We start from the raw sequence: 23,661 nt of genomic DNA, 5'->3' as shown, positions 1-23,661 counted from the left end.
CTTTGTGTGTGCGTTCACCGTCAAACAGCAGGAAAAGAGGAGTCATGGCTCTGTCTGCTGGGACTTGTTTAATGTTGTTAGCTGGTCCTCTTCTAATGTAGCAGTGCAGGGGGATCAATAGAGGCAGCGGACTGCAGGGCGGGGCCGAGGGCAGGATGAGCAGCGGCCTTGATGCCCTAATGCTGCATCGCGCCGCGTGACGCAGACTTTATTGATGATGGGAAACAGGAGAGCGCTTTTATGAAAATCTTGAGCTGAGTCGATGTTAAAGCCCCCTCATTTGTCCCCACTGCACATGTGCAGGTCTGTTTGTTCTCTGAATAATTCTGCACCATCCTGCAGTCCCCTGGGGGTTTCAACTAGACATGACTTGCCTTTATCAATACCTGAATGTTTTAATTTTTGCTGATCCTTGTCCTTTGCATGTCTGATCTTGGGTCTGTTTTTACAGTCAGGTCCAGCCCAAGATGCCTGCTAATAGCTTCCTCGTGATTATATGTATACTGCTGATCCACTAATGATCTTTCGGTCCCCAACCACCTCAGAAAGGCTCTAAACCTCAGACCACAAAGGCCCATCCACTCAGCAGGTCCAGAATCAGCCTCCTGGTCAAGGCAATGCTAACTGGAAACAGCTGCATGATGCTGCAGACCAAAGCATTTCTGTGATCACTGGCAGATGCTTTCACCACGTCTGAAGAACGGAGCAAAGACGATATTTTATGGCTGGGGATTCATGGATTTTAGGAAAAGTGTCACTTTTCTCCATATTTCAGACTCCAGAGAAATCCCAACAGATGCACAATGTATCTAAGCGAATGAAAGGGGATTTACAAGAGACAAGTGCATCTTTAAATACTTTCTGTTCTTTTTTTTCTTACAATAAATGACTTAGCTTTGAAAAGTAGTAGTAGAGGCATGCCTCTGGTTAAGTGGTTGCATCCTACTTTATGCAGTCTGTAAGGCATTTATTTTTCATAATGACTCATGGATAGGATTCAAATTTGAATCATACTGGTAGTAGAACCTTGAATTTTCTATCACTCCTCAGCCTGAGTGATAAAGAAAAGATATGCTATGCAGGCAAACATTTTTTAATATTCTGAAAACAACATTAAGTGCGATAAATAGTTGACATTAAAGACAGCAGCTAACTGTTACTATACTAAGAGATTGTTAGCTAAAGCTCCAATATGGGATATCAAGGCCATTGTGCTAAGGCTCTATCCATAGGTAGAATGTTTTGCTGCTGAAAGTGAAAGCATTTAATGCAATCAATTAAGGACCATAAATAATGCATTCATTTTAAAGAATCTTATTAATGGCATGCTTTATTGACAGTTTCAACCATCACAGCATGTCTGTGCAGCCACAGTGATGGAAAATAAGTACACAACTGCCTCTTGATGGCTCATTGCTCTTTAAAAAACTCAGATCAGTGGACAAGTCAAAAGTCATCTGCACCCTGTGTTATCCAACATTAACCCATAACTGTTTATAATAAAGTTAATTTTTCTGTGGTAAAGTAAACCTCATAATATTCTGTCTATCCAAAGGTCCTAATTTTCTTTCAAAATAAAAGCAGATCTGTATCCATACAGGTAGTCAATCAAGCTCAGTTTAAGACAGCTCAAAAATCTAAAACATATAATGAAAAAAATGATAAAAAGAGACTTGGTAGTTGAAGTAATTGCAAATGTCAATGTAGGTTGTTTGCAATTGCATGATCTGAATCTCTTAAATGTATGATGGGAGAGTTCTCAGCCAATCTAGACTTATGGTAAAAAAAAAGCTATAGTGTACTATAGCTTATAAGTATAAAAGTAAAGTAACACTCAGACTACGACTACAGTGTTACAAAACAGCTCTCTAATGTGAACCACAGTAACCAGCACCTGTTTGACTGCCAGTTTCCTTTCCTCCATCCTTTATCGTTATTTAACCCACATTAAAAAAAAACAAAAATTGTACCAAATGAAGAGTAATTTCAGCACCAAACAACCAGCTCTGAATCTCTTCCTGCCATAACAAGCGAGACTGGAGATTAGTGAAACAGACAGCAGCTACTGTACCAAACCATGGCAAAACTGTACTGAACCAAACCAGACCACTTTTTTAAACTCTTATTTATTTTCTGGCCTGAATATTTCACTACTTTTGGGACAAAAAGTCGCTGAAGAATTAAGAATGTTTATATTTTCAAACTTTGAACTCTTGGTATAGCCATAAACCGCTAAAAATGGCCTGTTTGCACAATTTCTCTATGCAGAAATCACCCTTGCCCCCCAACAGGAGTTCTACTACTACTGCGTGATGTCATCTGCAAAGAACCTATTGCAATATCAGTGAAATTGCATTTGATTGTCGAGTTCCATGAGGTACCCTATAATTGTACTCTTTATGTGCCTGTTCCCTCTGTGATTTAAAAATAGATGTAGTTTCAGTTTTGAAAAAAAGTCTAGGTATTTAAGTCTGCAGCATAAACTGCGGTGAGAGTTGTCTGTATCGAGTATAGAGAAGCTTAACCACATTTGCTTCCGTACTGTCCTACAGACAAGACTTGATCAAGTCAGATACCAAATGAAGCACCCTTAGATGAAATTTCAGTAGAATAATGTTAGTAACAAGCTGGTATCCAGCTGTCTTATGCTTAAATTTCACTCAAAATGTACAGTCAACTTGTGTCACAAGTTGTCACCAAAGCTTCTTCTTGTTTCCTTTTGTTTTTCTCCTTGGTTGACCATTTTAGTCATTTCCCCATGTCCATCCACAGCTCTGCAAAATGAAAAATAAAAACAGAGTTAGTGCATGTATTTGTTTCCATTTCCCCAGGCTGAATGTGCTACATACCAGAAACATGACCACTATTTGGACCACATACTCTCTTAGACTACGTCAGTGCAGTGGGCGGAGCTTCACAGACAGCATGACAGTAAATTTTGTGTGTTACAGAGAGCTCTGCTGCTGCATCACTCTGTAAACACCACTAAAACCTCCCTCACACCTTGACACCTCAGCCCTCCCACTACGACGCCGTCACTCCTGCTGCATTCCTCCAAGCTTTGAGGCGACAGCTGCACCACCGTGCTCACACTTCACATCCACAATCATTAACCTGGAGAGTGTGTGTATTGACACACTTTAATCACACACAGAGCTGAGCACAGGTGTTTGCTAATATCAGCACTCAGGCATGTTTACATCACACTAGAGGGGTCTGAGCTGCGCTCACTCAACTCATAAAACTCTGCAGGTGAATGACGTACAACACACGCGGTATCAAGCTGTCTTCTGAAGGTTGGTAAGCAGCTGTATGCAGCTTTTTAATTCGTCCTTCTCCCTTTCTGTTAGTATGAGGAAGTCCTTGGTGGTATTCACACAGGGTACAGAAAGTGTGTTGAGGTGGGCGAAGGACGTCAGTCATTGTTGACCTTGTTTGTCGTGGCGAGCTGGGAGCGGTCGGTCATTGTAGCACAGCTCTGCAAAGCAGGCGTGTTTCTGGTGCTAATGGCCTTTTTATTGATCTCTTTTCAGCCACTCTGTGGCTCTTTCTCCACTAGAGGCAGAACTTATTTTGAATTATGAAAAGATTTTGTTCTTACATGTAAATTATACACACTCTTGCTGCAAATGTAATTTTCACCATGTTTCTGTTTATTATTAATTGGAATTGCTTATTTAAAAGCTCAGATACATATTTCATAATTTTGTAGTTAACTCCTTCCAGTCTGGTTTTCCCTGTGAAGTCATACTTAAGCAGTGTGTGGTCTTAAAGTAATCTTTTTCATACTAAGCTGCAACATTTCAATCATCTAAGATTGGGTTATCTCCTCATGTAAACTGCCAGTCATATGGCTCTTTGAGTTTAACAAATCAAACACTCTTTATTTCTATGTGTCTTTACATATTTCTGAATATTCAGCCTGCTGGGAACTTTACAAACTTTAGGATCCCCTGATCTTTAGGATCAGGACTAAGCTTTTTTTTTTTTAAGAATATTTTTTGGGCTTTTGCCTTTATTTTGTAGGATAGCTGAAGAGAGGTGGGAAATATGGGGAGAGAGATTGAGCAGAGAGCTGGGAATCAATCCCACAACCAGGGTGTCCATAGCCCCTGTAAATGGGTGCCTTCTCTACCAACTGAGCTAAATTAGCACTCAGGTTTGTCAATTTTAACACGATATGCAGCAAGAGTTTGTGATGACTGACCCATTGCTGTGCTCGTGTGCTGAAGAGGTTCAAATAAGATATTAAAGGTTATTAGGACCTCTTCTGACCATTTTGCAGATCAAGAAACAAAACTTCTAAAGTTAAACAAATTTATTAACAGCTTAATGACGATAAAATGTTTATAGTTGCTCCTAACATGCACAAAATTGTTGATAAGGAAGAAGAGAAAGAAAATATTTTAAAATATTTATGTTATGGACAAATAAGGTGTTGCAGGACATCATATTGGGCCTTAGTGATTATTTTTGGATAGGTTAAAACTGTTTTCTGATGATTTGCAAACCAAAAAGGTACTTAATTTATATCAACAGTTTTAGGGACAATGAAAATAGTTCCTGTAACATGCAAAAAATCTGATAAAAAATGACCTCTATCCAGCAAATCCATCCTTTTCTGCACACTCACAGTGGGCAGTCTCTACCATGCCAAAGCCTTTTTGACCCCTTTAGTCCACGGGGGCACAGATGGGAGAGGTGCCTGTTTGGTATAGTTGCTCATGCATGGGTATGCAACATGGACTTGACATTTAGTCGATGCGAATTGATGCACCACCTTGTACCGACCCAGTCATATTCTCCTTGTACAGGCAGCACCCGTCCTCCCTCTCTCTGTCGTGGGTGCATTTCCTGTGGCGTCTAACTGGCAGACTCCGGGAGGTTTGGTGTGAAACAAAGCGTCTCTCAGAAACAGATGAGGGCTAATTAAATTCAGCCTGTTGATGGTCTGGTGTGCATCAGTGCCTCTTTGTGTGTATGTGACTGTGTATTTGTGCCTGTGTGTTGTTTTTTTGCAGGAAATACAAGGCTGTTGTACTGTATTCTTTGTGGCAGGGGTCTCGAAGCAGGAATGAAGCAGGAACAGGTCCGGTCTTGTTGTGAAATGCAGACTTGGCTCGGTGCGTATCTGTCTGCTAGATCAGCCTGAAGGCAGAGTGGCTGGGTTGGAATCAGGGTGAAGGTTCAGAGGTTAGGGGCCCCCCTCGTCACACACTTGGCCCCCTGTATAGAGCCTAAAGAGGCAGGAGGGAACCCCTGTCACAGAGTGCTGCAGGGGCCACAGAGGTTAAACTGATCTCTATGCAGATGATCCGATCCTGCATCTTTGTTATGTCTCCTCACTTCTCGATATCAAACATGCACATTTCTGTGCTGTTTTCCCATCATGTTTACATTTTTGCTAAACTGATAGGAGTGCTTACAGAAATCTGCGTGCTGCTCTGTCTCACTCCGATCGACTGTGGAGGCTTTTTTTTTTTTTTTAACCAACAGCAGGAATTTGGGTATGTGAGGGAGACACAAGAGGAGGGGGTGAGGAGGAAAAAGGGGATGCAGGAGATAACAAAATTAAATTGACTGAATCCTGATGAGTCATGGAGGGAGAATGATGCTACAGTGACAGACAAAACACAGTGAAGTAATGGAACGTGAACATGAGAGAAAACAGCTCTTGGCTTCATCACTTGGAGAAAAGACTCCAAATATCTGACTGCTCTCGTAAACTTCAAGCCCAAGGGAGTGTTTACGGTGTACATGTTGTTCTTGGATGTCACTGGTTGTTCTAGTGGTGGGTGATAGAAGAAAAGTTTGCTTTAAGCTTGTGTGCAGTGAGAATGTCTGTTCCTTAATCTGATTGGCATCTTGACAGATCAAGATTTTATCTTAAGAAGATGCATAATGTAAAAGATTTTTACAAAAGACAGTTTATATTCTCCTATCCGTCAGATATTTAGTATTATTTGTAAGCAGACTCGGGGAGGAGGAGAGGGTTGTTTTGACAGTCCAGCAAAAATCACGGGTTACAGATTAGCGAGAATCTAATGAGGAGCAGTGGATGCTGGGAGGAGACAGAGCTATGTGGTTTCGCTGATGCCTGCTGGTCCGGCACAACACAGCCTCTGTTTACCATGTCACTGAGATTGTTTTTAAAGAGTGTTTTTGTTTTTGGAATCTGACCCCTCTTCATAATTGGACAATGAAAAACATGGGTATTGGTTGCTTTGAATGTTTCTGTACCTGGCAGCCTGAGATGGCAGGATAGCTCTGACCTGTGTTTAGGGTAGAAGAAAAGCAAAGATCACAGCTTTTACCCCAAAAAGCCAAAGCAGCTTTTGACAAGGACAGAGCTGTTTGTTCTACTGTACACTGCAGGGTCAACCATCCCTGATGGCGAACAGTCATTGACCACAGAACTCTTTACTGTACTTATACTGCATTTTAAAAGCCCCCACCATCCTACTGTCATCATTTATGTAGTTCAGCATGTCCTGAGCTGCTGTCAGCCAGTGTGCTTCATGATTTATCTAGGATTCGTGTTTTTCACTGTCATTTATCTGTGCCATTTGCAATGGTGACGCAGCAAGTTCCCTCTCAGACAGAGAGTCAAAAGGCTTATTTGCAACAGGTCAGTATTACCTGTAAACATCTGGACTTTAGAAACAAACAATGTCAGTGTTTGGTTCAGCATATTTGCACTTGATAAGTGAAGTCTTAATTTACTCTTTTCTGATTGAAAATAGCAAGGCAGTGCTGTTCTTCTTCTTACAACATGCTGCAAAGCATCATCATCTCTCACTTTTAAACATCTGGTTCCTCTGATACATTTCAGTTTGGTATCTCTGGGACCAAGCCTCTGTGCTGTGTAGTAAGATGAGCCAGCTTAATACACATCCCAATCCAGCCTGCGCTATTCTAAATGGTAGAAAAGGAAGAAAAAAGACATCGATAACTTCTTCTTCTCTTTCTTAAAAAAGTACCACACCAAATTGCAGAGATTCTAATCCAGACTGGGTTGCGTTTGTCTTGAGTATATGTTGATCTATGGTTGATTGTTTGCCCTTGAGTTTAACCTTTAAATTATGGAGATAGGGCCCATGTAGATACATCAGAAGCCCAAAAATGGTTGCATTTTTGCTGTTGGACTTCTGAGTTAAAGAAGACTGCGTAGTATGACCAGACTGAAGGTACATACATACGGAAATTGAACCCATACCTTCTTATTAAGGTACATTATATGGATAAAAGTGTTTGCCTACCTGACCATTACTCCAACAGGCACTGTAATGACATTGAATTTAAACCATGGACTTTAATATGGAGTTGGTCCCCCTTTTGTAGCTATAACAGCCCCCACTCTTCTTGAAAGCCTTTCCACTTTTGTGGGAATTTGTGCCCATTCGTTTTGTAGAGCATTCATGAAGTCAGGCACTGATGTTGGACGATTTCTGTTCCAGTTCATCCCAAAGGTGCTTAATAGGGTCAGGGCTCTGTGCGGTCACTTCAGCACCATACTCATTAAACCATGTCTTTAAAGTCCTTGCAGTGTGCACTGGAATCGAAGAGGGTCTTCCCCAAACTGTCGCCACAAAATTGGAAGCATAGCATCATCCAAAATGTCTTGGTATACCCCATACCATTATCCCTCCTCCTCCAGACTTCACAGTTGGCACAATGCAGTCAGGCTGGTAATGTTCTCCAAATCAGATGTCCAACTGAGAAGCATGAATCGTTACTCCACAGTCTAGGGTCTGTGTGCTTTACACTACTCCATGCGACACCTGGCATTGGACTTGGTGATGTGAGGCTTGCATGCAGCTGCTCGGCCATGGAAACCTATTCCACTAAATCCATAGCGCAGGTTTTGTGCTTACATTAATGCCAGTGGAAGTTCAGAACGTAATCAGCAGAGCCTTGGCGACTTTTACACGCCATGCACCTTAGCAGTCATTGGCCCCACTCTGTGATTTTCCATGGTCTTGTGCTTGGTGGTTGTGTAGCTGTTGTTCCTGAACGCTTCCACTTTCTAACAATCTCACGCACAGTCGACTGGGGAATATCCAGCAGGGATATTGAAGCAGGTCTGATGAAACATCTGAATTCAATAATTAACAGGTGTTAAATACTTTTGTCATTATAGTGTATGTTAGTCCAACCTCAATTAACCTTGATTTTAGGGAGACTAAAATGTTTGCATGAATTTCAAAGTCCACTTTTAGTTGGTCTAGCACAGTAATTCAACCTTTTTACGTCTCGTGGACATCAGAGCATCTCTCCTGGACTGCCGACGGCGCTGTCAGCTAAAGAGTCAACACTGTCACCATCCGGTTCAAAAGTGGTTCAGCAGCTTTTCTCATTGTCACTATCAGTGCAGAAAGCATCAGACAGATCCAGCTAACACTCTCCTAGCAACTAAAGTAAAGACATAAACATCTGTGTTAGTTGAATGGCACTAATCCTGATTCCGAGCCTGATTTCTTCTCCTTGTTATGTTTCTTAGCGCTGCATCAACCTAAAATAACAAGCCATGCTTGATAATGAAATCTATCCCCTGATTCACACACATATAAAGTTACTGCAGCCCTCTATCTGTCACTGTCATGCTCAGTTACAGATTCATTTGCATTCACATCATCAGTTGTCACATGATATGATGAAATCATGGCAGCAAGCATCACATTTTTTCCAGACTGTAAGTGAATGCATCCAGATTACTTGCAGAAAGTCAGCAGTTCTGTTTGTCACACATTTAGCCTTGTTCCCCCTCATATCTTTTACAGCTTTCTTCTTCCCTGCTGTCCTGTGTGTCACCAACATTGTTGATGGAGTAATTCCTCTTTTTTATACCCCAACCCTTTCTTAATTCCAGCTTTCTCTTCTCTCTTTTCCCATGACTTTGAGCGATTGCTGCATGCTCTTTGTTACCTTGTATGGTCATCTCTTTTCAGGATGCTCCCTGTTATAACTGCTGCTTCCATTCTTTAAGCTGTGCAGCTATTAAATACTCTGATTCTTCTCTAAAACGCTTGAGGTTTGAAGGTTTGAGTGCTCAGTTCACAGGATAAAAACTTACAGGACAGCACGTTTTATTAGCATTCCTCTTAGCTGTAAGCTTTAACAGCGTGTCTTTCATGTGAGTTAGACTAAGAACATATGCAAGTCTCTTGTCATTCCTTGTCTTTTGCAGTCTTCCCATTGGGCAGCCAAAACACGGAGACCTACAATCCCTTGAGGCCCTCATATCTGACCTTTTTTTTCTGTTTGAAGCGAGTCATGAAACCACAGAGGACAATTTATTTCTGCAGGGTCAACAATCTCAGACTCTCACTAAAGAGCTTCTAATACAGAGTGACAGAGGCTAAAGATAGGGTACACGCATCAACATCAGGCTGCCATATGGATCTCATAATCATATTAAAGTACCAAAGGGCAGTGCCAAGGATATCAGGGCACCAGCAGCATCTACGTCCCTCTCTTCAGTGTGTCAACAGGAAGGAGCAGGCAGATGAAATGATAGCGTGGGCCGATCCTCCTGTATTCAAAACTGCCGGGCTGTATCTGTGTACCATCTTTGTGTCACTGGGGACCAGCTGTGAGAGGAGGAGGCAGCAGAGAGATGGAAAGGCCAGCAATAGATCCAAATTTTGGTCAACACTGTGAGAAACAGAGGCCCCAAAGAATCACGCTTTACATGTTTATCTCTGCCTTTTGCATGCCATGCAGTTGCCTCTTTCTAGGGCCTCAGGATGATCGCAGAAAATGTCAATTTTGCAGGAGAGAAGATTTGATTTGTTAGCCGGAAAATTCCTAAAGTAATTGATTATGGCATGTGGATATCTTTTGCCCAGTGGCATCATTTGTTTCTGGGCTGAAAGAGGTCACTGTGAGAGTCATGAGTGTTGGAAAACAGATCGGAATTTAGGACGGTCTTGAAGAAATATTTGGATAAGTCAGTTGCTGTTTCCAGATATTTACCAGCAATCACCGAATACCCAGGTGATCTGTGGGTATTTTTAATCAAATTTCTCATCCCGAGATGGCTACTCCACTGTCTGGGACTCCACTTTTAAAACCCCTGGACTCTATGATCCTGTGCAAACACAGCGATGCAGGACTTCCACAGCTTGGTGTGAGCGCTGGTGCATGGCAGGAATGTAAAAACCAGATGACCTCAAATGGAAACTCCAGGGCTGTTAGAGGCAGGCAGGCCATCTTGCTTGCTCTAATAAACATCCAGACTTCATTCTGCAGTCCTGCTTTCTTTTTTCCCTCCTCTTTGGCTCATGTAGCCTCCCAACCTGGCTCAGCATCACCCCCACCACGCCCTGGATGTTGGACCACTGCCTGGTTTTGGCCCTATAGGCAGTTTAGTCCAACTTTGTCTTCCTCCAAAAAGAAAAATGACGTCACTGCTTCCATTTCCAAAGTTATAATTTTCATCTGTTAATTACACAGGGGCAAGGATGAGCTAAATATATACATCTTGGCTTGTAGAGGGGGGAAGAAGGGGCTTGTCCTTCGCCCAGACCGTGGAGGGGGTTGGGAGAGGCCTTGCTGGAGCCCTGTGGTTTCTTTTGCTCCTGCAAAGAAAGGGATGAGGAGAAGAGGTAGAAAAAAAAATGGAAGAACGGGGGGTGGGTTGGCTCTTATTGCAGTGGAGCTCAGACGTGACGCTCTGATTGCTCCCAGCGGTTGTGGTCAGTACAGAGGAGAGGTGGGGAGGAGGGTTAGCTCTTTGCCAGATGTCGTCATAAGGCCTATATAGTGTATATATGTTAGGAGACAGATGTGTCTGCTTCAGAGGAAGCACAGTAGGGAGTTTGACCCAGCTGCCACCTCATGGTGGCACCAGGGGACAGCAAGATTCAGCAGCAGGAGAGTTGTCGTCTGTGTCTATGATCACCAGCTTGCAAAGATACCACACTTTCGACTGGAGACGGTTTTCTTTAAGTCATGCATTCTTCTTAGTTGCTAATGCTAGCACTAAAAGGAACAAAAGTTCACACCAGTTTTTACCTGCTGCTGTATGACTTCCTGATTAAAGGCCCAGACTTGTTTCTGTATTAGAGGTTGAAGTCCCAGACCTTCACACTCTGAAAAATCAGCTGTGAAAGCCAATTTAAAACCCGTAATGAGCGTAAATGTCTCCTCCATCAGACTCGTCTCCCTGCAGGGTTTTTACTCAGGCTGGAACACAGGCACCTTGTTGGTTCTCATGGCAACTGTCAATGTGGAGGTGACAGGTGATGGCTGATGGGTGACTGTGATTAGGTTGAAGACGGGTGTCAGGATGAAGTCTGACAGCTTGTGTGTTGGGAGAGGGAGAAACCGGAGTGGCTGGAAAAGATCAAAATACTCCACCTGGTGGTATGCAACCATTCAGATCAGGAGGCTTACGGCTTATATTATATTATCACAAAAACTACCAGGGTCAAAGTTAAAAGCCCCTTCCTCCACTCTCTCTCCCTATATGTCTATTTTGATTATTTTGCATAGTTTTCACAATCAAAAAAGCCACACTCCTTCATACATCATATGAAAAGAGTGACATGAGATGATAAAACGTTAAGCTTGGTGAAATATATAACTTCTTTTGTTATGATAGTTCTGTTGTAGAGCTGACCTACTGGGGACACTCCCTGCAAACAAGGTTAAAGTAGAGCACCATCCCTCCACTTAGCTGTGCTGACAAACATAATGGCTGTGTGTCTAGTTGTGGTTTCCCTTTATCAATATCACTTTCTCTCACGCATGCCTGCTCTTACTTACAGTTTAGATCACGTACGATATACGCTACACTTAAGAGTAAGTGTTGCTCAGCTCTCTTTTCAAAACGGGGTCAGATGTAACAGATTCTCCCTGTGCACAAAGTCACACAAAGTCTAACGGCTTTGAATAATTCATCAGCATACCGAGACTTCAGTCGGCCTGCACGCACGCTGGCAGTGATGTGTTCGGCCAAAGATTGCTTTTTGCTGTTTAGGGGGTGTACGGGAGGTAATTAGAGTGTAGGTGTGAGTAAATATGTGTCATTGCTATCTCAGCTACAACTGTGTCAAACCCCCTCTCCTCTCTTTTCTTGCCATCTGCTCTCTCAGTCTTCCTCACTCCTGTGTCTGCTTTAGATCACTCTCTGCCCTCATTTTTTAAATTCACGGTAAAAAAAAATTCCCCCTGGTGTTGCTTTCCAACATCTGTTAGCCCCCTGCCCCCATTGTGTTCTCTCTTTCCCACTCTCTATCAGGCTTTTTTTTTTTTTTTTTTTTTTTTTTGCTAACGTAGATGCTTGGCTGACTCATGTATCACACACTCCCTTGTGACAGATATAGCATGAGCCAATCACTTTTTTTTTGTGTGTTATTAATCCCAAATGTGCTTTTCATCTTTTGGCAGGGTTTACAGTTTGCTCCAGCCAACATGTATCGTACATCAGTACTTTATAAACTAGTAGCTGCCCTCTAAATATATCTCTGGAGAACTAAGAGAGATGAGACCGTTAAAATAGGACAGGAAATTGTCCGGGAACTCTGATAATCAGTTCATATTTTTGTATTTTATCAGTGAGGATCTGCTGCTTTTCTGTCTTTTGTATACCGCTTAACTTGTGATTTAGGAATGCATAAGATTATCAGCACAAAATCAGTATCAGTAGATAACTGCTTGAAAATTTAATTTTAGTATCAGCAGATATGATGTTTTTCTGATATTTACCAAATAAATCAACTCAAAAGTGGAGCTTGTCAGTAGATAAAACCCATGCTGTGGCCGGTAGGGAGAAGTGCCGAAACATCCTCTCCACAAAGAAAAGCCCTCTGTGCCATTCTTTGCTCTTGTTTTAATAAATAAATGTGGCCCAGTTCAGATAAAAGTGACACTGTGGCTATATTCTAGCTAATCGCTCTACCAGCAGCCATTTGGGGCTCTTCCATTACGTTGAGTCGCTTGGTTCTACTTGGCACAAAAGCCCAGCATGGCAGGGGATTCACTTTGCCACCACAACCGAGCATCCCCATTTGAGGGTGCATCTAGAGCTGATGCTTGAGACGTTACATACATGTGCTTTAGTTAGCATTGTTTTGTTCAAGAGTTGGTCATTCTTCCTAGTTCAGTTTCTTCTTCTTCTATTGGTAATCCGGCAGGTATTTCAAAGTTTGTTGCAGCAGTTTCTACATAAACACATCTGTGAGGGGTCCCTGAATGATGATGAACTGCTGTGGCACCACCGCAGCGTGCTTGGAAGGCATGATGGGTGCAATGGGACCCTGCTTCATAGCAGGACCATCCACCACGGGCTTCCAGTTCACGTAAATCCCACTTGTAGCTATTGCCATAATGGCGCTGATTGGTCTGGTCCTATCTCTAACGTTTCAGATTGGGGCTTTGCAAGATGCATCTCCCCGATGAGAGGCATTGAATATAGCCAAAGATGCATTTTGCTGTAAGCAGACAGCTGGGTTACTGTGCAAGTGGGGTGGACACCTTTCTCCCAGTGAAAGTTGTATGGCTAGACTGACTTTGAAACAATAACTTTATGGTGGAAAAACTCCATATAATTCCTTTAAATCTCAGTCAAAATGAAACATTTGAAGTGAACTTTATCAGGGAAAATGTGTTACATTAATCCAATATATTACCAAAGGTAATAAAAATGGAAATTTGAATCAAACCGACCACGGAATATTTTTTCATCTTTCAATCTTAAACCTTTTAATCTAATCAAACTTTTATATTTTTTTAACACAGTAAATCTCAGAATTTACATGGTTAATAGCACTTATTACCCTCTTTTTGTTGCTTTTTAAAATTCTACTACTTGGTATCTAATACATATTTTATCTCATGTGAGTTTTTTTACTGTGATTGACTTCCTGTTTGGATACAGACCTGTTTTTATCTAGAAATAAAATACAGAACTTCAGGTAGATAAGAAGATTATGAAATGAACTTAACCACAGAAAAAGGAACTTGTAATGGATTCAAAGGGGAAATAAGGGGACAGTAAAAGTGTAGTTGTTTGATAACACAAGGTGCAGGTGACTTTTAACTTGTCCACTGAGCTGTCTGTGAGGTTTTTTTTAAGTGAAATGAGACATTAGAGAGCATTGGGGTACTTATTTTATAAAACTATGGCTGCAGAGGGACTGCAGTGTCTTAACCAAGGTGTGCTGAAAGAGACAATAAATATGATTAAAAGATAATGCATTTACTGATTTGAATTATTAAAGCTGAAAGGATAAGCAGATGGATCTGTTGGTCAGAAAATGTTCTACAACTTATTGACCATTGATATTTGTTCCATTATTTATTCACCTATAAAAGAAAATTAAAAATTTTGCCTCTTACAGTTAAATCACTGCTGATACTTCTCTGTTGTCTGGAATAGAAAGTGGAAATTGGCTGAATTTTACACTGATAAAGATGTTTCATGAATTAAAATTGCCACATTGCCCTATTTCCTACACTTCATGGATTAAAAGGATAGAGTGGAAAATGATCAATTGGTGCCTGTGTAAATGGCCCTGCTGTAGTTCTCATCAGTAATTAAGACCATGCTCTGCATAATGAGCATTTAGAGAAACATGGGGGGTTCTTTATAAATGAATTGTTGTTTCATAAATGTTTCCACGCTGCCAGACTCACATGGCCTGCCGTGTAACACACTCACATGCACGTAAAGAATGCATGCATAATGCGTCAGCTTCTTGAGGAGGAACACATGGTCAGGTGGGCTGCTTTAACCACTCTAATCCTCCGCTCTGCTGGAGTAAGCGGGACATTGTTGTTGTTGTTATTGTATTGGTCTGGGTCAGACCACCCAACCTCCTTCAGCTGTGGGGTTGATGGGATATCTGACCTCTGCACATTTCGTCTCTTCCTAGTCCACCTGCTCTTGTCTCTGGACCCCGTGGGTTTTCCTCCTCAAAGCCACAACAGGTGTGACCTCTATGATCTCCAGCCGCCCTCTCCCGCCCGCCTCTTATGTTATTAATTAGTACCTGACATGAGAGCACAGATAACTACATGCAGGTTGAGTAAGTCCTCCCACACAGACGCACACATGCTTATTGTGAGCCATCTCAGCAGAAAAAAACCTCAGCTGTAGGTGGCTGAGGTCCCCACCCTTTGCTATGTCCCCCTACCCAGAAGGCTTATATCAAACTCTGTGTCACAGCTGCCCTCTAGTGGCTGCTGGGCTGTAACAACACCCAAAGTGCAGACAAGTGGGCCCATAGGTTTTATGACAGGGATTTACTGCAGATTGAAGATGAAATTGACCTTCTTAAACAGCTGCAGCATTTTCCCCACTTTTTTTCTCTTAAAAGATTACTGACAACATCTGTCTAGATGGCAATACACATTTAAAATCTTTAAAAAAAATCTGTAAACTGAGCAGTGAAAAGACACTTTATCTCAGATTTTTAATTTTTTTGTCACATATTCCCTGATTTAGCCAAGGAAACCTTTCAAACTTAAGACTGTATACAGTGAATTTCAAGTCAACCATCCTTTTTTGCATTTTAGTAGATTTACAAAAGGATTAAAATCCCAGAAGAAGAAACACAGCAAAATTGTCAAAAGTTGCTTGGACAGCAAAGTGTAGTATCTCCATTTGTTTCATTTAGTTATTTGTAAAGCTAGTGTTTCTTTCTCTTTAAAATGTTGAATTTAAAGGCAGAAAATGAATGTTTTCAACTGTCAAATTATGACCCCTTAAGATTCCTCCTGTGATCCCGTTGGTAGGCTGAAAACCACCATTGTGAATCATGCATATTTTTGTGGTTTTCTTTCCTTCACTGCATTTCATTTATAGCCCCTTTGTGATGAGACAGAAAAATCATGTGGGTGCACGAAACCTCTGATGCCACATGTTGAGTCAGCGGTGTGTCAGCACAGCCTTTTCTCTCACCAGTAGGGGACAGGATTCACACTTTCTGGCCCCAAAGAGCTAATCGATCCCTTTCTCGGCTTTCTTTGTCCGTTTTTTAAGGAGTTTCGTGGTGGGCAGGAACCTCGGCCTGCCCGTCACTGAACCTTTCTGTACTTTTCCTGCAGCCTGTGTTTAAAGAAAACACCCCATGATTGTGTCTGCAGCCTGGTTTCTTTGTGACACGCCAAATTCAGTCTCACTGAGCAGGCTGAAACAGTCTCTTCTTTCTTTTTGGTTCCTTCGCTTTGTTTTGTCTCCACAGTGGAATAGAAAAGAGCATAAGTAAGGCCTCCTGTTCGTAAATCTTTTGGCTTCGTGGTCATATTATGAGTGTTAAGGGGATTAAAACATATCACTCCACTAATCTGTCCGTTACACCAGCATTACCTCCCTCCTTCCCTCCCACCTTTCACTTTTCCACTGATGTGTTTTGTTATCAAGGAGCAGAGGAGGCAACGAGGCGTTGCTCCTTGGAGATTAGTGGCGCATGTCTGCCTTTGATTTCCTGACTTCAAGAGCTTCAAGCTGCCAGGTCTTGATAAAAGAAATCCTTAATATGAAGTCTAAGTGCTCTCTGGGTTGCAAAGAGTTTAGTCAGTTATAGAATCGTCTGATAGGGGTGGTATGCTGTGGTGATGTACGTAAGGACGGCATTCAGACACTGGTGGGTCACTGGTGGGGGAAAGTTAAATTTTCACAATCTTAGACTGTTTACAGGGCTCAACAGTGTGATTCTGGTAGTAAAAATCCCACTCATTATTCCCTTAGCTCAGAAATATCCAAGTAGGATTTACCACGAGCTACCTGAAAGTTCAACAGTGGTATATGCTCCTGCAGAAGACAAAAGTTTATCACACATCAATCTCCAGTTGAGAAAAAATAGTTCATCACAATTTCAGCCAAAGCTACTACAGTACCCACAATCCTAGAGTGTCAAAGTGACGTTGATTGTTGGTGACTCCGGTCACCAAGGAAATGTCTAACAAGCCCATGAATGAAGGCTGTCGACTGTTGATTAAAGGCACAGATATAGTTTTAGAGCTTGAAAAACTATCCTAAACAACAATCAGAATGAATCACAATGCATCGTGGGACATGTAGTTCCTTCCTCCTCGTGAAGAAATATGGACACAGTCTTGTACCTTTGACTTTTGTCTCTTTTCAAATGACACTTTTGCGCTGAATCAAATGTTTCATAGCAGTGAGTACTCAGGTAGTTGGATAGCTTGGTTCATGCAGTTAAATCGTTGTAATGGGGCCTGGTGGTTGGGTTGCACCCCATGTGCATGTGCAACCCATGTTCAGGTCCGGCCTGTTGCTATTATGCTACCCACCCTCTCATCCCTGTTTCTGATTCTATCCACTGTCCTATCCCTCCAGTAAAGGCAAAAAAGCCCAAAATAAATCTTTAAATATAAATGAATAAATAAAATTGTCTTGTAAGAACATTTTTAAAATTTCAAATTTGAATGGTGCGTTTTACTTTTGGAACAAGCTCCATGAAAAAATGGGCGGACACTGTTGAGCTCTATTAAGAAGGACAGAGCAACAGCTGCCTCGGAGTAAGGCAAAATATTTAGCACTTCACCTGCTGACTGGTTTCAGTTTAAGTTATAAACCTTGTTTCCTCCATGTTATCAGATGGGACATGCGTCAAACTATAAATTTATAAAACACACGCCTCATAATTTATTCTCAAATCTGGTTTCTCTTGGGAAAATTACTTCTTATCGTCCTGGTTATGCCTAAGTGTTTTATGTCTGATAACTTTAGTTTTAATTACATATTTGATGATAAAAGACCAGATGAAACATCATGAATGGCGGCTCAATTGACAAAAACAGCCCCTTGCAGCATTCTCAACTGGATTTGCACACTAGAAGAGGAAAAGCAAGTGAAAACTTAAAACTAACTTAAAACAGTCATAAAACTTTCCGTAACCATGAGTGTCTGCTCCTGACTAACTCTTCTGTGCTGGACTGTACACACTTGAGTGATCTTTGTTTTTAACTGCTAATTTAAATTCTTTCTTGAGTTCCTTTTGTGCATACAAACATCAGCAGTGTAACATGTAAGCACATATAACCATGCAGGGTATTTTGGTTTCACTTTTGTACGGAGGACAGAGATGCATCATTCGTATAAATATACAGTCAGTCATCACAACTCATTTGTAACTGTGTCGGCTGTGTAAACTGTCTTTTCACGCTCGTCCTCCTCTTTTCAAAATGCCTCCATGGTTCACCAAGAGGAAAAGAGGAGCTGCATACACAGACCTTTTGTTTCCAAATTAGGCCCCTCTCCCTTTGCCAAAGCTAACAGTTATTGTGAAAAAGGTGATATAAAACCCCCACTCTGTGCTGCCAATGTTAAGACGGGGTGTTTGTATATTTTCAGATATTAAGCCGTCATTTGGCTCTTCCAGCCGTCTGTGATTTCCCGGGTGTGGTCTTTTCTCCCGTCCTGCGCCTGCCGGTGATCCACTCTCCTCTCTCTGCGGGGCGGTTCCACCCGGCGGTGTGTCGAGCCACAGAGAGAAAGAGAAAAGAGAAACCCCCCACAGCCACAGCCCTCTGACTTTATGAGGAACCCAAATTACATAGTCAGTGTATTTATACTCGGCTGTGACTCAGTGGGACATGTGGCGTGTGTGTTTGTGTGCGTGCACGGTAGATTCAGCCTTTGTGTTCACACATGGAGGATGTGTGTGTGTGTGTTAGTGAAAGTGTGTGCGGACTGTATAAACTGTTTACACCAGGGATATATAGTGGAGTGTAGATCCACCTACACCTGGTCTGTTAGTATTGCAGGAAAGGTCTTTTCAAGCATGCAGGAGAAATAATACTATGTTCCTCATACAAGTAAAAAGTCAGATTCATTAGCATGAAAAGCACCACTGATGAGCTACACAGGGATCTTGCAGCTTGAGCTTCAATTGGTCTGGTGTAGGCAGTAGTTTTGTAAAGATTTTTGGGGTCTTTTTGCCTTTATTTGATAGGACAGCTGAAGAGAGAAACCTGGAGGGAAAGACATGCACCAAACAGCACCAGAACTGGGAATCGACCCCAGTTCACAGAGGTCACAGTTCAGTTTGTACCTCAGTTTTTGGTTCACGGTTCAGTTCATTGATTAAAAAAAAAGAAATGGTAGATTTATAATGCTAGATGCCCCCAATCAAGCAGTCAATCAATATTTTGTTCCATCTAGTGTTATTAAAAGCTATCAGTAATAGCAGGTACAGCCTGATATATTAAACACACAATAAAGTCCTATGTATACGGACATTATTTTGTACAAAAAAGATTTTAAAGTATTTTATGGCATTAACTGTTTAAATGTTTTGTTTTTGTTTGGACTTTCTTGGATATATGAGGGTTAAACAAGGTTGAGAACAATGGATGTGGAGGCCCCCCTTGCCTGGTTTTGCCTTGGGCACACATTTTTTTCGCATGTTTGTTCGGACAGTTTTTCTGCAATTTTTATGTGTATATTAGAGCATAATATAAATAATATCAATGCCTTTCAGTTGAGCCTAAATGTTTGAAAAATGCTCTGCTCTTCCAGTTAAGTCTCTTGGGATGCTATGGAAATATCAAATTATCAAACAGTTCTATAATATCTGACAAGTAATGTTCTCTCATGTTCAGAAAACTTATTTAACATCTCCTTTTTTGAATGTTTTTATATTCTCCATATATTCTTTCAGGTATTTTCTGTGCATTCAATAAACTGCAACTCCACAATAGTAATCAAAACCCAATCAAAAACAAAATACAAGAAAAAGCCCCTATAATAGAAAATATAATATAGGGAAGAAAAAATCAGAAACATCAAAAATCTTCTCATTATAGATCACTGTTCAGATATTAGCTTCAGACTTTGTATTCATGCCCTGCATACCCTGCAGTGTGTGTATCCAGAGGGTACAGTCTGTGTATGACAGCATAGTGGGTCAGGTTGGTACTTGTCCCGCCGAGCAGCAGGTGAAACCTGTCTAACCTCCTTGGTAACGGATGTGTGGCACGTTCACAGAGAAAGTGTCGTCTGGAACAACATGGTCACCTGCCTGCCGCTCTCGCTCCAATCCTGGACGCCTGGATGTTTGGTGAGAACTCTGCTAGGGCTCCTGTGTGGGAGACAGATCGACTGATTTAGTGTTGTTGTGTTGAGGTGTCAGAGTGGATCCTGTGTGGAGGAGTGTGTGAGGGAGTAAAGAGGTCGTGTTGACATCCAGCAGCAGCCGTTTTTATTTTCAGGGCCTTCATTTTTCCTGTTTTCTCCTCTAATTATCATCTTCCTCCTCTATGTTTTTCCTCTTTAGTGAAAAAAGGGAGTGAAACAGTGAACACAGCAGTGAGGCAAATGTTTTCTTTTCTCTTTGTGCTGGAAATTGGCCTCTTTCTCTTTCTCTCTCTCTTTTTGTGTTTGTCTCCCCTCTGGTTGGAGGGGAGGGCCAGTGGAGGCAGGGCCGGCTTTTGTGGAGTTTAGGCACTGGGATCACAGCTTTGTCACTGTGTTTGTGTCGCTCACACACATGCAGCACACGTGCAAGCACCGGGCTCCCTCTGTATGCAGCACAAGAGAGATCGGCGGTGGATTTATCCTCACAGCAGCAGCAGGGGATATCTCCATCTGGACCCTAACTTTTGCCTCTGACATCAAGTTTCCAGTTTACTGTACAGCACTGCTGTTTGTTTTCTGATGACTGTTGGAGCTGTTCATGAAGAGGGAGGGAGCCAGTGATTGTTTGGATATGGACTGAGTAACAAAAACAAAGGAGAAGAGAAAAGGAGAGTGGGAGAACTGATGCCACTGAGATAAAGAGTCTGAAAGAGTGAGATGAAGAGATTTGTTTGGCTCTAGAAAGCAGAAAAAAGAGAAAGAGGGAGGAGAGACAGAGGATCCAGCCCTCTGGGATAGCAGTGTATGTTTTTGGGGGTGGACTGTGTGGCTTTGTATGCAGAACATCACCGGACACCAACAGGAGGGCCACTCTATGTCAGTCTTTCTCTATATGTCTGTAGTGAAATCGGACCTACCTCTGATCCCTGTGCCACACAAACTCCTCCATCTGCTGCCCAGGAGCCTGCCTTCTGCTTCCTCTGCTGAGAGTGTGTGATAGTCTCACAGAGCCGCTTCCCGGAGGTCAGGAGGCTGTGATGTGGAACTTGTGGGATTAAACGTTCTGCAGGATCAGCACTGACAGCGATGGAGTGGATCCTGGAGACGGGAGGTTCAGATTCTTGAATGATTGGTGGATACTCATCTGTACTAGATCCGCCTGTCTTCTCTTTCCTTGATTGTATCATTTCTGCATCTGGTGCAAGCAGCCCATGTGGGTAGCGAGCGTGGGAGAACAGAGGAAACCCCGCGCCCCAATGCCCGCTGCTATGCTTCCGTGTCCTGCTCCAGCCGGGTCTGACTGGAGCTTCCAGAACCCGGTTGGGGTGGACTGCAGCGCCCCTGAACCCCGCTGCATCTGGTTAGCAGTGCTCCGTGGACCCACGGGTTCAGTATCGCCACCATCTCCACCTGTCATGCCTGTTAGGCGCAGTCAGAGTGCTCACCAGCTCAGGGTAAGGAGAGGTCACCAGGTTTCCTCTGGTGACTTGAAACGATACGATACGATACAATTCGATGCGATACGATACGTTATGATATGGTGGTAAAGTGTGGCCGGGACATGGATATGAAATAATACAAGGTATACAATACGACCCCATGTGTTAATTGTCCTGTAATGATTCAAAATCAGTAATTCAAAGAATTAATGGATGGATACGATATATTATGATCAATATGATACTTTTTATTGAACCCTCGAGTACATTGTCCTTTCACTTACACGGAGTAAATATTCAAGCATCAAACATTTATTGATGTACAGTGCTTAACAAATTTATTAGACCACCCTAACCCTAACCAAAGTAAGGTTTATACCACAGCTGCCCAAAAATTAACAGCATTGGTAATTATCAAAATCAGTTTTTATGTTTCTACAATGGTTAATACACCAATATGTAGAAACTCTTTAACTGAAATGATATTTTTAATGCTAAAATATAATTAAAAAAAATAGTTAGGCACATAAATATTTCTTGATTACTATGCCAAATTATAGTTATTTACTGGCATTCCTGAACAGAAAAAATTAGTTTTAGTGGTTGACGACGCTTGATTCATTTCTGACTTCTCAGAGAAGCCCAGTGAGCTGGCTCAAATTTGGGTGAATTCAGTTTGAAATCCCTCATTCCTGTTCAAAATGTTAAAACGTCGAGAGCTGACTGAAAATGAGAGTCCGCATTAAAGCACTTCATGATGCTGGATGGTCTTTGAGACAAATATGACAGGTGGTCTAATGAGTTTGTTAAGCACTGTACTTTTTATCTTAGTTACTATAATAATTTTTATTTTGCAGGTATAAGATATGAATACCACAATGTTAATACATATTAAAAGTAGGTATTATAGGTTTTTTTAAGCTTGTCAAATATCAAAAACTTAAGCCAAACTCTCAGTGTATTCAGTTGCACTTCAGTGATTTATCTTAGATCTAAAATGCTTCAAATTTCTTTTTTCCTTAGAGGCTGGAAAATTACAAATAATATAATTCTTTACATTATTTTCTTTGTGAAACAGGATCTTTAAAATGTTTGCTTTGAAGTTTCCATCCATCATCTCCTGATAACCTCAAAAGAGAGGATCATGTGAGCAGCTCCTCCTCTATAATCCAAACAGTGGGAACATGATTGTGCAAAACGCAGCCTGTGGTGATTTCAGTGGTTCTGAAGAAATCAGATTACAGTCAGTGATATCAGCACAATCCTTTCTTAAACCACTGCATGGGACGTGTGTACCCATTGTTTTTAAATGTTAACCACTCGCTTGTTGACAGACTTTTTAACCTTTCACCATCTCCAGGCAGGCACTTGTCTTGCCCTAGGGCTCTGTTTAGGTTGGCGCTGCCGACGTTTGAGTCCTTTACGGGAAATGTTTTGACACCGACTTGTATTACTGGATGAAAATGCAGTTTGTTATAACTAACTTTAGAAATTCCTAGTAGCTGCAACTTCCTTCATCATTCAGGACTGAATATACGTGGGTTTTTCTCTAGCATTACTCTGATTAGTTAATTTTTGGATGGTAATGTTGTGCTTTTACCACAATGACACCACTTAAAAAATATGAAATACCCTTAAAAGACGGTCAAATATTGAAATAATTAAAGTTAGCTGGATTTAGCGCCCACTAAAAAAATCTGTTAGTGTTTTCTGGCATCTCTAGCCTTTCTTCCCATTCAGTGCTTCCTAATTAGCGGCTAAAGACACATGACGGACACTCCTAAGTGCTACTTGTAGCAAGGAGTTGAGGAAGCCATGTGATCGTCCGCCCCAGCGCCCTTAGAATTCAGGATATCATTTCCTCACATGAACTCATGGTGGAGTGGGCACACATGTGGATACAACTTCCCCAGTTTTTTCCAGGTTGTTAGCATCTTCTCCTCCCCACTCACAGGCTGGTTAACCCAGTTAAGGAGATGTGGCACAATCAGGAATGCGAGTGTGGGGGGAGGAGAGAGCTGTACGCACACAGCTGGGACAAACATACACTTTACACTGCTGTTTTAGGAGAGAGGTGTCTGTTTTCATTTGGCATTAGGAGGAAAATAAATCGTTGCATCGACTTATTTAATGCTCTCTGCATGCTTAGAGCTTTGAATTATGCTTTTTTTT

At 41.8% G+C, this 23,661-nt stretch overlaps 1 protein-coding gene across 10 annotated transcripts in view; it reads left to right on the top strand.

Annotated features, from left to right (window-relative positions):
- arhgap23a (Rho GTPase activating protein 23a) overlaps positions 1-23,661 on the top strand; it is a 96,503-nt gene that overhangs the window by 24,235 nt on the left and 48,607 nt on the right. For 5 of the 10 annotated variants that reach the window (XM_041778540.1, XM_041778539.1, XM_041778545.1 and 2 more), the window contains exon 1: positions 20,466-21,504. The exons of 2 other annotated variants lie outside the window; for them this stretch is intronic. In XM_041778540.1, the coding sequence (XP_041634474.1) occupies positions 21,262-21,504 (243 nt within the window). In that variant the 5' untranslated portion in view covers positions 20,466-21,261. Of the gene's footprint in view, positions 1-20,464; positions 21,505-23,661 lie in introns of those variants that run through there. 3 more of the 10 variants (XM_041778543.1, XM_041778542.1, XM_041778537.1) reach the window with 1 other exon arrangement.

The sequence above is a fragment of the Cheilinus undulatus genome, linkage group 21 (genome assembly GCF_018320785.1).
Source record: "Cheilinus undulatus linkage group 21, ASM1832078v1, whole genome shotgun sequence".
Taxonomy (NCBI): Eukaryota; Metazoa; Chordata; class Actinopteri; order Labriformes; family Labridae; genus Cheilinus; species Cheilinus undulatus.
This window is presented reverse-complemented; position numbering and strand designations above follow the sequence as displayed.